The following is a 15,913-nucleotide window of genomic DNA, read 5'->3' as shown; positions in this document are numbered from 1 at the left end:
GGCATTACGCAATAAGCAATTCAAACAATAGCATGCTACACTGTTGTCACATGACCGCATTACATTCATTGTCCACTGCGGTCCAGTTATTGTCTTGGAATCAAAAAAATTTTTTTTTTATAAAATGCAATGCAAAAAAAAATTAAACAAATAATACAAAATTATAATAATAAATAAATAATAATAAAATAAAATAAATAAATAAATACAAAATAAATTAACTGAAATACAAAATTAAATAAATGCAACAATGTAAATATCAGTCAGTGCAGTAAAAGAAAATAAAGTGCAATAAAATGCAATAAAAGAAAATAAAGCAAAATGCAATGTAAACACAAAGCAAATTGATATGCAATAAAATAAAGTAAAATAATAAAAAATGCTTTAATGTAAAATAAATAAGTGCAATAAAACACAATACAATAACATGAAACAAAATACAATGCAATGCAACAGAACGAAGCAAAAATGCAATAAAGTAGAAAGCAAACCGTGTCTTACCGAGACCTCAAAGACTTCCTGAGTGTCGTCCAGCATCTGCACCCGGATGGAGATCTGTCTGCCCGGAGGCATGGTGGGGGGGCGCTGGCCGGGCTCCAGTGTGCTGATGCCCAGGGTCTCAGGGGCCCCGAGCCTCTGCCCCGCCCCCGAGGGCCGCTCCTCTGGCTCCACCATACTGCTGCAAACACACAACATTTCAGCATTTAAACGAGGGCCAAAACCTTCCATGTGGGATAAACAGAATCTGCACTAGGTTTGGTGATCACACACACATAGGACGCTGACATAGTTTTCCGTTTTTTTTACAGCTGAAATTCCAACCTCGCGCTGCCCTGGAAAATGCCAAGGATGATTTATGATTCCTGAAATGTATATTTCTGCAGTAAACTACTTCTCACACAAGTCTTGATGTTAACTCTCTCGTTCTGCCTTGGCTGCTAGTTATCTGCATAAACACAGCTGTTAGTTATAACTCATAACCAGCTCAACTACAACAGCCACCACTGGTGAAGAACTGAACCATACACATGAACCTGACGGCAACAGGTCGGGCATATTTGTAAATGCAAAGGTAAATGCAATGCAAAATGCAATAAAATGCAATGCAACAAAATAAAAATAAAATAAAAAATGCATAAAAAAAAAACAATTTGTTTCACAGACCTACTTTGTGTTTTTAATCCCATCTGAATTTTGTTCAACTTTGGTAAAAAATAAATAAAAAGTAAAATAAAATGAAGCACATTTCACTTTTTAAAGGGATACTCCACTTTTTGGGGGAAAATAGGCTCATTTTACAGCTCACCCAGAGTTAAAGAGTTGAGTCTTACCGTTTTCGAATCCATTCAGCCGATCTCCGGGTCTGGCGGTACCACTTTTAGCATAGCTTAGCATAGATAGATCATTGAATCGGACAGGACCATTAGCATCTCTCTCAAAACAATGACCGAAGAGTTTCGATATTTTTCCTATTTAAAACTTGACTCTTCTGTAGTTACATCGTGTACTAAGACCGACGGAAAATGTAAAGTTGCGATTTTCTAGGCTGATATGGCTAGGAACTATACTCTCATTCCTGCGTAATAATCAAGAAACTTTGCTGCCGTACCATGAGTCCAGCAGGCGTAATGATATGACGCAGCGCCTGAAAATAGGTCTAATAGGTTAGACAAACTTAGTCCCGGTCATGTTGGAAGTTACTGAGCTGGGGACTATTTTCAGGCGCTGCGTCATATCATTACGCCTGCTGGACCCATGGTACGGCAGCAACGTTTCTTGATTATTACGCAGGAATGAGAGTATAGTTCCTAGCCATATCAGCCTAGAAAATCGCAACTTTACATTTTCCGTCGGTCTTAGTACACGATGTAACTACAGAAGAGTCAAGTTTTAAATAGGAAAAATATCGAAACTCTTTGGTCATTTTTTTGAGAGAGATGCTAATGGTCCTGTCCGATTCAATGATCTATCTATGCTAAGCTATGCTAAAAGTGGTACCGCCAGACCCAGAGATCGGCTGAATGGATTCGAAAACGGTAAAACTCAACTGTTTAACTCTGGGGGAGTTGTAAAATGAGGCTATTTCCCAAAAAAAGTGGAGTATCCCTTTAAACAAATTCCATCTGGATATCAATGTTTGTGATCGCACTATATTATACTTTCTCACAAAAAAAAAAACACACACAAAAAAAAAAACACGCTTCTTATATGTTCACTACATATGAAGAATGCTATAATGAAGAATTTAGACTGAATGTGGAATATTTTACATTATGGACATATAAATACAATGAAAAGGACACCGATTCCAGTGGGAACATCCCATAGGAAACACGTGGATTCATTCAAACCTGTCAAATCCTTATTACTGTTGTGACGGCTTAAATTCAAACAATAGGCCCACCGTCTCTCAACCATTGAAAAACACTGAGTTTATGGGTTTAGGAAATCATTAGGAAGGGTTTAGAGGCATTAAATCCAGGGATTTCTAAACCTAAAGAACCAGATCGCGCACTGCGCCTCCAACATGACGGATTATAAGCTTGTGCGCTTCGATAGAACACCACTTTAACCAACGAAATGGGCAGATATGTAATTGAAGCACGTTATAAAGCAGAAATTGTCATAAAAAAATGGGAAATTCTTTCAACCAAGGTACTCAAAACTGCTTTTTACTAGCTCTGTCCTCATGCTAACCCATCTTTCTAAGGAACTGAGAACTTAATGAAATGCAAATTCATCCACTTACATCTAAACCCCTCTTACGGACATCCTCTGAAATATTCAAAGCCTTTTTAGAGGAATTCAGTGAAGGAGAAATGCTGTGAATGACTACGTTTGAAGGGTCTAAATTATACAGAACTCAGCAGAATTAAAGTAAACGCCACAAAATAACTCCCACTTCTACGTCCAGTAATCAGAGCGCTGCCTCCTCCATCAGGAGCCGGTCCAGAGCCTCGTTTACCTTCGTTAAAACACTTATTCAATAGAGCATTTCTGTGGAGAGCAATAATAAACTGGAGATTTATAATCTTTCCTTCTCTGCAATTTGGCAAATGTTTTGACACTGATGTTGTTGAGGTGATTTCTGAATACAAAAATTACTATAAACTATGATAAATAAATGAGAAGATAACATTGGGATGTATGTATGTATGTATGTATACACTACCGTTCAAAAGTTTGGGGTCAGTACGATTTTTTTTATGTTTTTTAAAAGAAGTCTCTTCTGCTCACCAAGGCTGCATTTATTTGATAAAAAAAAATAAAAATAAAAAAAAAGTAATATTGTGAAATATTATGACAATTTAAAATGACTGTTTTCTATTTTAATATATTTTAAACTGTAATTTATTCCTGTGATCAAAGCTGAATTTTCAGCATCATTACTCCAGTCTTCAGTGTCACATGATCCTTCAGAAATCATTCTAATATGATGATTTGATGCTCAAGAAACATTCATTATTATTATCAATGTTAAAAACTGTTTTTTTCAAAATTCTTTGATGAATAGAAAGTTCAAAAGAACAGCATTTATTTAAAACAGAATATTTTCTAACATTATAAATGTCTTTACTGTAACTTTTGATCAGTTTAACTCATCCTTGATGAATAAAAGTATTGATTTATTTTATTTATTTCCCCCCAAAATAAAATTAAAATTCTTACTGACCCCAAACTTTTGAACGGTAGAGTTTAATGTTACAAAAGCTTTAGATTTCAGATAAACGCTGTTCCTTTGAACTTTCTATTCATCAAAGCATTATGAAATAAAAATGTAAATAACTGTTTTGATAATAATCATAAATGTTTCTTGAGCAGCAAATCATCATATTAGAATGATTTCTGAAGGATCATGTGACACTGAAGACTGGAGTAATGATGCTGAAAATTCAGCTTTGATCACAGGAATAAATTACAATTTACTAGATACTCACATAGAAAACAGCTGATTTAAATTGGAATAATATTTCACAATATTACTGTTTTTGTTTGTATTTTTAATCAAATAAATGCAGCCTTGGTGAGCAGAAGATACTTCTTTTAAAAAACATTAAAAATCTTACTGACCCCAAACTTTTGAACAAGTATATATATATATATATATATATATATATATATTAACCAAAATTGATCAGCCATCAGGAGTCTGTGTTCACTCCTTTTACCTTCTATTTTCATTGGCAAAGCATGCAAACAGCTGGCCATATTGTGACTACAATGTCAGTTACATAATATTAACATCTTGTTTATTGTATAAAGTAATATCACTGTGTATTCAGTGCAACAACCCTCGAGCGCGTGATAGGCGCCTCCCAGTCAGCTCTCAGAGATCCACCGATGGAAAACACTATCAGACACAAGAGAATGAGTTCCTCCAGGAATCACAGATGGAAAATGGGCACTTAAACACTTCTCACGGGATAATCAAACGTAAAAACTGTGTGTGTGTGTGTGTGTGTGTGTGTGTGTGTGTGTGTGTGTGTGTGTGTGTGTGTGTGTGTGTGTGTGTGTGTGTGTGTGTCAAAGAGAGATGAGAGAACAATTATCCGCTCGTGGCACTAAACAGCTTCTCCTATGACAATGTAAAGTGTTTTTCACAGATGTGACACTTTCAATTATTCTTCACAGACGTCAGAAGTACAGCACAAACGCACACGTACGGTAGCGTATTCCTGTGTTCACTCAACACAGGGGATTTACATCTGGGAAGCAAACATGACAAGTGAAGAACGGCTCTGTTACATGACAAAGCAAAGGATCGTGATTCAAAGAGCATGCAAATGACACACACATTAGCTCAGCTAAAGGATCACGATCCGGATTCAAACACCCACACCATCTCATTCCTAAATGACAACGATAAACCTTTGACAAATACGATCACAGCGAACATTAAATATCTAAAAGTTTACAGTAAAAGTTTATTAAACATATAAAGTTTGGATATAAACACTGATATCTATGGTGGTGATCAAAATGAAGTACATCACCATTTAAAAGTAACTTGACGCTTCAAATAAACATTGTATTAATTACATTGTTACGCCAGTAGGTGGCGACAAGTGACGGTTAAAAATGTATTTGTCATTGAATCATTCATTCAAGAGATTCGTAAAAAAAAAAAAACGCTGATTCATCCAGTAATGAAACAAGTGAAGTCTATATTCGGTGAGTCATTGAATCATTCAAGAGATTCGTGCCAAACGCTGATTCATCCAGCAATGAAACAAGTCTTTATTAATGAGTCATTGAATCATTTATTCAAGAGATTCGTTCAAAAACGCTGATTCATCCAGTAATGAAACAAGTCTTTATTAATGAGTCATTGAATCATTTATTCAAAAGATTCGTTCAAAAAACGCTGATTCATCCAGCAATGAAACAAGTCTTTATTAATCAGTCATTGAATCATTTATTCAAGAGATTCGTTCAAAAAACGCTGATTCATCCAGCAATGAAACAAGTCTTTATTAATGAGTAATTGAATCATTTATTCAAGAGATTCATTCAAAAACGCTGATTCATCCAGTAATGAAACAAGTGAAGACAATGAATTTTAAAAAGAAAAAATGATCCAAATTAATTAAATATATTTTAAATAGACTGCAGCAATTAATATTTTGTCAGAATCTCTAGTAAATGACATTATTTTGTCTATTCAGAATCGCGTGATCTCTATTTTAAACCAAAAAAATTGTGATTCTCAGTTTATCCAGAATTGTGCAGCTGGAAAAAAGGTGGAAACAATTCTCACTTATAAATTGCAAGTAACTTTCACAAATAATTACAAATAAATACATTGAATTCATTCAAGTTTTTTGTTCACTAACACTAACCAGGAACACATTCCAGCACTGATTGAATCTCAGATCCAGACGCTGAACTCTGGAATCTGATTCTGCCCTCAGATGTGGGCTAGAGACGAGTCACGACAGGTTAACAAGCATGAGAGGGTTTCAGCATTCACACACACACACACACACACACACACACACACAGTCAGAAAACCTCCTCAACACACACATCTCTGAGTCTTATCCTGCGCTATCATGACCCTGACGACAGGACATTCAGTGGATGTGATGATCATGAGGATAGAGATGAGCACAAGGCTTTATTCATCAAGGGAACGAGGGAGTGTGAGATGTTCACGGTAACAAACTCGTCCTGTGATGGAAGATGATGATGAAAATGCCATTTTAATATTGATTTCCATCTGCAGTTTGACATTTTGTTTGACAGAAAGGAGAGAGTGATACAGATGATGAAAGGAGATTACTTCTCTAACATTTTGAAATATTTTTTAGGGTTAATATTATAACATTACATAACTAACATAAAATTGTATAAAATAAATAGCTTTACACAATTTACGTAAAACAAAAGTAACAAAAATATTTTACTCAATTTACTTAAAACTAATAAGTAGAAATGTATTTATTAATCTAAATAATAAGTAAATACATCATTATAAATATAATAAAAAAATAAAAACATGTTAATTTATTTATTTATTTATTATTTAGAATAATAAATCTAAATAAAATAAAAATAATTAATTTATAAACTTATTTTACAAAATTTACTTCTGTAAAAATAACTTAATAATAATAAATACAACTTATTTTACACAACCTACTTTCACAACTTTCTGAACACAGACTTGATTTGAAAAAAAAGTTGCACGATATTGAAGAAAACTGCGATATGCGATAAGTCATTAAATAATGCGATATGCGATACGATAATGCTTAAAGTGTGTGAAATAAACCTAAATTATCTTTAAAATAAATTTAAAATGATATAACCTACATGTGTTTCACATTCTTTTTGTGACAAGAAAGCATCCGTACAACTTCAGAAAGTGAACATCAGTGTTTTACTGTAACATAAGAAGTGTTATTTTACCATCACAGTTAGTTTAGGGGTTCAGGTTATCCTACATTAGGGTTAACCTGTAATAAATAACCATAAATAAAACACTGCTGTGTTAATTCAATAAATACTGATTAAAGCTACAAAAGTTATTCAGCCAAGAGCAGTGAGTGATTTTCTCTATGTCTTTTGATCATGACCCCAGTTATTGCAAGCTGTTGCGATATGCATATCGCGATATATACATTTGCGATATTTTGATAATTTTGATATATTGTGCAGCCCTAGAAGTTAGCAATCAATAATCTAAAAAATTGCTTTATTTACCACTAACACCGACCAACTGGGCGCGGTTATCAACCAACAATACGAATGGCGGACAAAAGCACAAGAAAGTTATAAAGAAATGGAGCAAGAATAATAGACACTAGAAGCATGGAGAAGAGGATGATCGGGAGAGAGACCAACAGGCTCCCAGGGGCCGTCCACAATCACAAACACTGCAATAAAGGAGCCATTCTTTCCTGTCCCGGGCCGAAGTTACTGGTTACACGCATTTAAACTCAATGAGTAATTGAGAAGCGGCTCCTCCGGGACCTTTAATCCCCCTCGGCTAGCAGTTTCATTACCCTCCGAAACCCTAATTCATGCCTTAACCACTGAACGTCTGCAGCTCTGTTAGTGTTAGCGTTAGCAAACCCTCGCTAGAACAACGCAAACACTGGCAAACTCGTGTAAACAACTGGATTTCCATTCCAACAAAAGCTATTAAAACCCACTTACAGAAACATGATGACAAATGCATGGCCATTATATTTAATCGTCCTTGTGCTATCTTTAGTTCACCCATTTTTAACAGCTCATCTTGGAAAGTGCAGGAATTATAAAGGGGAAAAGGCTTTGTTGTCGTTGTTGGGTAAAGCTTGTGTTTTAAGCATGCACTGATCTGGTTTTATGGTTTTGAAACGCACATGACATGAACTGCACTGTTACTGGTTCAACAGGTTGACCTTCTTTTGCAGGAAGAATCAACGTGACTTTCTCACAGTTCGTTTTATGTTTTCCCGTGTCTCAGAAACACATCATATTTCCCAAAGGAGATCGTACAAACACAGAGACAAGGGATCACGTTCCCATAACTGTGTTCAGATCAGATCAGCCGCACTAAGAGCTGTACAAATCAGTGAAACACAATCTATTCTAGAGGATCAAGAAACAATACCACAAATTACAGTGAGATTTTCAGATGTTTGCTAGGAGGTTGCAAAGGCATCTGAGTTTTGCATTAAGGATTGTTGCTAGGCAGTTTGGACGCCTGCCAGGACATTTTGGTGGTCGTCGGGGCGTTGCTATGCAGCTGCTATGGTGTTCTAAGTGGTTGCTAAGTTTTTGTGCCACTAAGCATATTGCTATGTAGTTGTTAGGGTGTTGCTATGTGGTCACAAAGGCATTCTGAGTGGTTTAAACATGTTGCTATGTAGTTGCTAGGGTGTTGCTATGTGGTCACAAAGGCATTCTGAGTGGTTTAAACATGTTGCTATGTAGTTTCTAGAGTATTCTGAGATATTGATATGATGTTGCCGAGGTATTTAGAATGGTTTAAGCATATTGCTATGTTGTTGCCAGTGTGTTCTGGAATGTTATGTGGTTGCTAAGGCATTCTGAGTGGTTTAAGCACATTGCTTTGTAGTTGATGTGTTATGGATTGTTGCTAGGGTGTTGCCAGGATTTTATGGGATGTTATGTGGTCGTTAAGGCATTCTGAGTGGTTTAAGCTCATTGCTATGTAGTTGCTAGGGTGTTCTGGGATGTTGCTAGGGTGTTGCCAGTGTGTTCTGGAATGTTTTGTGGTTGCTAAGGCATTCTGAGTGGTTTAAGCACATTGCTTTGTAGTTGATGTGTTATGGATTGTTGCTAGGGTGTTGCCAGGATTTTATGGGATGTTATGTGGTCGTTAAGGCATTCTGAGTGGTTTAAGCTCATTGCTATGTAGTTGCTAGGGTGTTCTGGGATGTTGCTAGGGTGTTGCCAGTGTGTTCTGGAATGTTATGTGGTTGCTAAGGCATTCTGAGTGGTTTAAGCACATTGCTTTGTAGTTGATGTGTTATGGATTGTTGCTAGGGTGTTGCCAGGATTTTATGGGATGTTATGTGGTCGTTAAGGCATTCTGAGTGGTTTAAGCTCATTGCTATGTAGTTGCTAGGGTGTTCTGGGATGTTGCTAGGGTGTTGCCAGTGTGTTCTGGAATGTTTTGTGGTTGCTAAGGCATTCTGAGTGGTTTTAGCCCATTGCTATGTAGTAGCTAGGGTGTTCTGTGATGTTGTTAGAGTGTTGCCACGGTTTTCTGGGATGTTATGTGGTCGCTAAGGCATTCTGAGTGGTTTAAGCCCATTGCTATGTAGTTGCTATGGGGTTCTGGGATGTTGCTAGGGTGTTGCCAGTGTGTTCTGGAATGTTTTGTGGTTGCTAAGGCATTCTGAGTGGTTTAAGTCCATTGCTATGCAGTTGCTAGGGTGTTGCTATGGCATTCTGAGTGGGTTTTAAGCATGTTTTAAACCCTGTCCTGATGCAGTGCTATGATTTGTGACAGCTTGTTTTTCTATAATTGACCATTAGCAGTTTCTCAAGCAAAACTCTCACACTGAACGCTGATAAACAACAGGTGAAAGGGAAACCTCTGCAAAAAGGCCACAGACTGGAAACTTTTACTCTAAAGGAAGCACAAAGTAGGAAGCAAGCAAAGCAGAGAAGGATCGTCACACATGCAGAGATAAACACGAAGAAACAGGAAGTACTCCTGAATCTGGAGCAAATTAGGTCTCATTAAAACCAAAGTGCAAACCAACACATTGCATTGCATGACTACAAACTCAACGATTAAGGAGAGGCCCACTTCAAACGACATGCCTGCTAAAAAAGAAATACAAAAAAAACAGTTACCTTATTTAAACACTTCTTTTTCCATCCTATACAAACACACACACACCCTTCATAGAGAACAGAGACAGAAAAGTGAACTAGGAACAATCCGTGCAGCGAGGGCTCGTTCCCAGACTCACGCTCGCTGAACTAGTTAACCTGCCTTTCAACTTGTTTGCCTGAAAGTTCCCAGAGATGTGTTCAGCGAGGCGGACACGTGAAACAGAGGGTTCACTGAGACAGACTCAACATACACACATCTGAAGGCACGGATCCACACCGCTGGCCCAGACTTCACTAAACAATCAGTATGGCACTCACTCATCATATCGGCTAAGTACAAACAACACCGAGAATTAGTATTGTTAAAACTAAGGGAGTGTCTCAATCAGCGCCCTAGTTCAGTAGTCAGGACACTGATCAGTAGGGCTGGGTATTGTTTGAATTTTAGATATTTCGATTCCAATTCTGCTTTTCGTTTCTGATTCTTATCGATTCCCAGTTTCGATTCCAATGTGGTTAAAAATAAAAAAATAAAAAAAGTCAAACGTTTAGATATCAAACATATTTATTATTATATCTGATTATATTATATCAGATATTATATCTGCTGAATACCATGAAAACTCTGAATACCTATTTACAAACAAAACAAAAAATCAGCAGCCTAGAGAACATCCAAGTAATAAACTTACGGAAGAGGATTAGGGCCAAGCAATAATAAAAAATAATAAAACCATCTCGAGATTAAAGTCATTATAATGCGAAATTAAACTCGTTAAATTTCTCGAGAAAAAAGTCGAAATACAATCTTGAGAATAATCTCATTAAATATCGAGAATAAAGTCGTTGTGTTTCGAGAAAAAAGTCGCAAAATTTCGAGAAAAAGTCGAAATAATCGTGAGAATAAACTCACTAAATTTCGAGAATCAAGTCGTTGAGTTTTGAGAAAAAACATAAAATTTCGAGAAAAAAAATTCGAAATACAATCTTTAGAATAAACTCATTAAATTCGAGAATAAAGTCGTTGTGTTTCGAGAAAAAACATCGTTACATTTCGAGAAAAAAGTCGAAATAATCGTGAGACTAAACTCGTTAAATTTCGAGAATAAAGTCGATGTGTTTCGAGAAAAAAAGTCGAAATGAAATGTAGAGAATAAGGCATTCGATCAGTGTTCATTGCATAGCCTACTGATAGAGGACATGGCAGAGTTGGGTCACTTATTAGTCAAGCTATATTTTAGACTTTCTTTCAGTAACAAAGAAATACTATCAACTTTAGCTAATTATGACAGAATAATAATTAGCATACGAACTTTAAAGAGAATTTTACAAGCGGCTAGGTCTTTCTAGAAGAAAAAAATCAGTCCAATTTGCGCGATGTACTCGCTTTTGTCCAACATGAAATGACAACCAGTGGACAAATGCAAGGTTATCGCTGGCTTCACCTACGCGCGATTCATCGAGGTTTCGTGGTTTCCCAGGATACCATAAGACGCATTATTAAACTTGTTGATCCTCAAGGTGTGGAATTTCTTATTCTCACGATTATTTAGATATTTTCTCAAAATGTAACAAGTTTTTTCTCGAAACACAACGACTTTATTCTCTAAATGTAATGAGTTTATTCTCAAGATTGTATTTCGACTTTTTTCTCAAAATTTAGCGACTTTATTCTCTAAATGTAATGAGTTTATTCTCAAGATTGTATTTCGACTTTTTTCTCAAAATTTAGCGACTTTTTTCTCGAAACACAACGACTTTATTCTCTAAATGTAATGAGTTTATTCTCAAGATTGTATTTCGACTTTTTCTCGAAATTTTACGAGTTTTTTCTCGAAACACGACTTTATTCTCGAAATATGAGTTTATTCTCAAGATTGTATTTCGACTTTTTTCTCGAAACACAACGACTTTATTCTCGATATTTAATGAGTTTATTCTCAAGATTGTATTTCGACTTTTTTCTCGAAATTTAACGAGTTTTTTCTCGAAACACAACGACTTTATTCTCGAATTGTAATGAGTTTATTCTCAAGATTGTATTTCGACTTTTTTCTCGAAATTTAACGAGTTTTCTCGAAACACAACGACTTTATTCTCGATATTTAATGAGTTGATTCTCAAGATTGTATTTCGACTTTTTTTTCTCGAAATTTAACGAGTTTAATCTCGCATTATAATGACTTTAATCTCGAGATGGTTTTATTTTTTTATTATTGCTTGGCCCTAATCCTCTTCCGTATAAACTAGACTAACTAATCAAACATTATTAATGACAAGTATACAGTCAGTAATACAATAGGAACAAATAAGCAAATTAGCAATCGCACAACTAAACAATGTTCAGAAATTGAAGTCAAAATGTAAAATAATACTGCATAGTTCTTTTTTTTTCTTTTTTTTTTACAAATAAAATAGATTAATCCTTATTAAAGTTACAAAAGTTATTCAGTCTAGATCAGTGAGTGCTTTTCTTTTTCTCTGGATCAACATTAATGACACGGACAGCAGGAATATTAGGCTCCTGTCCCTTTAAAAGCTAATGCATGGATCCAATACACTGTTACACACGAGTTTTCTTTCTAAACTGTTTACGTTCACTTTAGACCCGCTCAGTTTACAAGGATATTTTGGCATAATTTTGTGTGCATTTGTCCGTTCAAACCCGAGACGACGTGAAAGAGAACTCAACTCAGTATCCGAGCACTAAATTGTCACGACGCTCTGGATGTTCCCGGCACAGAAGATGTACAGTGAAGATGTTGTCATGTCACCATCAGTGTCTCAATGTGTAGCTAGCAAGGGTCCTTAACAGTGACCACAGCATACTGACTCAGGGAGCTGATTGAGACGCACCCTAAGTACTTAATGCACACTACATTGTGTGTGTGTTGAAAGATTCCTCGAATGAGAAGAGGTGTGTTATTTCTCAACTAAGTGGTTTTGTTTACTAACCATCTATTAACCCTGGCAAACATGGTAAAAACCACTCAGAACATCTAAACTACCACAATGTGCTAGTCAATGTGTTTACTTATCAAGATCACTGAAGATAACTAGAGTTTCCGCCAGCATATCTACCACCATATTTACATTTATTGTTACTATCTGGTACATGTCAACACTCAAACATTAAATAATATTAAATACATGAATATAATAATTAACATGGTCAATTTGCTAAAAGGATTTCAAAATCTGTGCTGAGTTGTGTGCTTGCAGTCGGCGGATGTAGGTTAGTCGAGTAATCCTTGAGGTTCAGATGTTAGTAGGTTAAGCTGCATTGACTGTGTGTGTGTGTGTGTGTGTGTGTGTATGTGTATGTGTATGTGTGTGTGTGTGTGTGTGTGTGTGTGTGTGTGTGTGTGTGTGTGTGTTAGCCACATCAAGAATTCATGTGACAGGGAAATCCCATAATGTCCAAATGACTACCTGCACAACCACTTAAAACACATCACTGCAGCGCTTATGAATATATAGTGAAAAAATAATGCAAATTATTGTTACAAAACTGTAAATACTGATGTTTCACCTGGTTCTGGGATATATTAATGATAATTCCATTAATAACCCCATGCTGTGTTGCATTAGTGTAAAAAAAAAAAAAAAAAAAGGCTGAAGGGAAATATGTGACCCTTACAAAACTGTATTGTGGTAATACCATAGTGATGCTATCGAATAATACCAAGGTATTTGAGATAATACAAGTCCATGCCACAATTACAAAAGGTGTTTTGGACATGGACCAATGCATTCTTGTAAATGCCATTTAAATAATCTAGAGTGGTGATATTATCATTATACCATGGTACCGCCACAGCACTTTTTGAAAGATCCAACAAAACATGGTATTACCATAGTATGTTTGTAGTACAGTAGAGCACTATGGTAAAGCACTACAGTAAATCTTTGATGTGGAAGCGTACGATACGACGCGTGGCAGCGACGGAGGCTCGTGAGATTTAATCGTGTAACCATGGAAACCGCTACAATCTATCAGCGTGTCCAGCGATCGGAAGATTAATAGTAACACTTACTCGCTCGCTGCCGGTGTATTGCGAGCCAATAAAATAACACAGAATCTTACCTTTCCTGCTGAATTAATACTCCTCGTGACTGGATACACGCGTGACTATGTTGTCAAACGATATTCCGCGAAGATAACGCGCAGAGCAGCGGCTGGAGTCGCGAAGAATCAGTTTATCGGCGGTTATTCGCGGGAAGCGCTGAAATCCACCGTCTTCCCGGACGCCATGACTAAACGACTGATCCCGAACTGAACTGATACAATAAAACACCGCCTCCAGCCTCCAGCCTCCGCACTACAGCCTCACACAAGCAGCGCTGATGGGAACAGCGACACCTGGCGGACGATTCAAACTCACCCTGGTTACAATGTTGCCAAGTCCGCGGTTTTCCCGCGAAATTAGGCGTCTTTTACACTGTTGCCGCGGGTTTTATATACAGTAGTCAACATTTGAAGTGGATCAAAACCTTTCATCAAAGTTATATGCATTTTGAACAATTCCGGTTTTTGTCTTCTTAGGAAGACAAAATTAACTTCTTGAAATGAAAAAGAAAGTCGTCTTTGATGAACTTTTTTTGATCCACTTCAAATGTTGACTATAGGTTACTGTATAGTATTATCATCTGATACCATCACTGTACTGCCATAGTATGTTTAGTAAGGTATGGTTAATGATGGCTATGTAAGCAAAATGGTACCAAACCATCTAACAGGGATCATTCTCAGAACGTTCTGGTAGCGTTCTCTTAAAGCAAAGAACAAACGTTCTTCCAGAAACAGTAATATAATGTTTGTTCAAAAGTTATCCGGTCTTTAGTAACGTGCTCAAAACGTTCACAGAATTTTTTTTTTCTGAAGGATTTAGTTGAACGTTCTTCAGACGTTCTTTTTTTTTTAAATGTTACTTGTTTCAGAACGTTCAGAGAACATCCAAAAGTGACGTTCACATGTTTTTAGAACATTTTTAAAAAGTGTAAGACATCAAAAGGAATTCAAATAAATCGTTCAGGAACATAAAATCCTATTTACACAGTTTAATAAAGTACTGTGATGAGAAACAGCGCCACCAACCTGTGGAAGCAACACCGTCTAAAAATGTATTACTTTTGATATTTTAGGCAACACTTTATTTTAGTGTCATTGTTACATGTCGTTACTATAGTAACTATAAATGATACTAAATTACATGCAACTAACCCTAAACCAAACCTAATCATGTAGTTACTTAGTATTTCTCAGTACTGAAATGTATAATTACACTGTAACAAACACATTAAAATAAAGTGTAACCAGCTTTTATGTAATACACTGGGATTTTGAAATAAGGGATTAGGATTTATAAAAAAAATTAAAAAGGACCCAACATTTTATTTCCCTATAAAAGCATAAATTCCCAACACTTCTCCCAGAGGACCGATACACTTTCAATCGCTGTCAAATACTAGTCATTGGTACTGTAATTATGAAATAATAGTTTAGAGCCAGCTGTGAACTACTACTATTGGGCTACGATAAACATGACAACAGAAGATAGATCTGAGGATTTTAAACACTGGTACTTGTCAAAAGTAGTGTTGGAATAATCTAACAGATTAATCCTTTTTTGATCTCATTAATATTCATTAGAATCCTGTGCACATTATAGGACTTTTACTTTATCAGATTCATCCAATACAGGGGCCGGTTTCACAAAGATAGACTTTGACTGTGGCTTAGATATAGTAGATAGTCAGACTTCAGATAGACATCTAAATCAGACCGTTGCACAAAGCACTTAAGACTCTCACTAGCTTAAGTAGGACTACACAGCAATGCATTCTGGGTAAAATAAGACACTTTTCAAAACAAAAAACATGGCGGATCGAGTAAGTGCATTCAGCCGCTCAGTGCAGTTTACCCTAGTGGAAGATGTGTGTGTTGGAGGAGTATAACAGTTACAAGGACAATTTACTTGGGAAATTTAGTGGAGAATGTAGTAACAAGAAGAAATGTTTAAATTATGAGCCATTTTCCCTTTTCTTTCGGCTGTTTGTAATGTAACTGATTGTTACTGCTGGTTGCCAAGGTAACAGTCTTAGACCTAAG

At 36.2% G+C, this 15,913-nt stretch overlaps 1 protein-coding gene and 2 long non-coding RNA genes across 6 annotated transcripts in view; 2 read left to right on the top strand and 1 right to left on the bottom strand.

Moving 5' to 3' along the window:
* LOC309494567 overlaps positions 1 to 13,173 on the top strand; it is a 49,486-nt gene extending 36,313 nt beyond the window's left edge. The window contains exon 2 of the long non-coding RNA XR_014204369.1: positions 11,534 to 13,173. This is a non-coding gene — a long non-coding RNA (uncharacterized lncRNA). The remainder of the gene's footprint in view (positions 1 to 11,533) is intronic.
* The window catches only part of farp1 (FERM, RhoGEF (ARHGEF) and pleckstrin domain protein 1 (chondrocyte-derived)), an 88,746-nt gene extending 74,650 nt beyond the window's left edge, over positions 1 to 14,096 (bottom strand). For all 4 annotated transcript variants that reach the window (XM_082163767.1, XM_082163769.1, XM_082163770.1 and 1 more), the window contains exons 1-2: positions 13,889 to 14,096; positions 502 to 679 (exon numbers count right to left, since the gene is read on the bottom strand). In XM_082163767.1, the coding sequence (XP_082019893.1) occupies positions 502 to 675 (174 nt within the window). In that variant the 5' untranslated portion in view covers positions 676 to 679; positions 13,889 to 14,096. The remainder of the gene's footprint in view (positions 1 to 501; positions 680 to 13,888) is intronic.
* A 955-nt stretch (positions 14,097 to 15,051) lies between these two features.
* LOC309494597 overlaps positions 15,052 to 15,913 on the top strand; it is a 1,755-nt gene continuing 893 nt past the window's right edge. The window contains exon 1 of the long non-coding RNA XR_014204397.1: positions 15,052 to 15,874. This is a non-coding gene — a long non-coding RNA (uncharacterized lncRNA). The remainder of the gene's footprint in view (positions 15,875 to 15,913) is intronic.

The sequence above is a fragment of the Leuciscus leuciscus genome, assembly GCF_965113295.1.
Source record: "Leuciscus leuciscus genome assembly, chromosome: 3".
Classification (NCBI taxonomy): domain Eukaryota; kingdom Metazoa; phylum Chordata; class Actinopteri; order Cypriniformes; family Leuciscidae; genus Leuciscus; species Leuciscus leuciscus.
The sequence above is the reverse complement of the archived record's forward strand: the minus strand, read 5'-3'. Positions and strand labels throughout refer to the sequence as shown.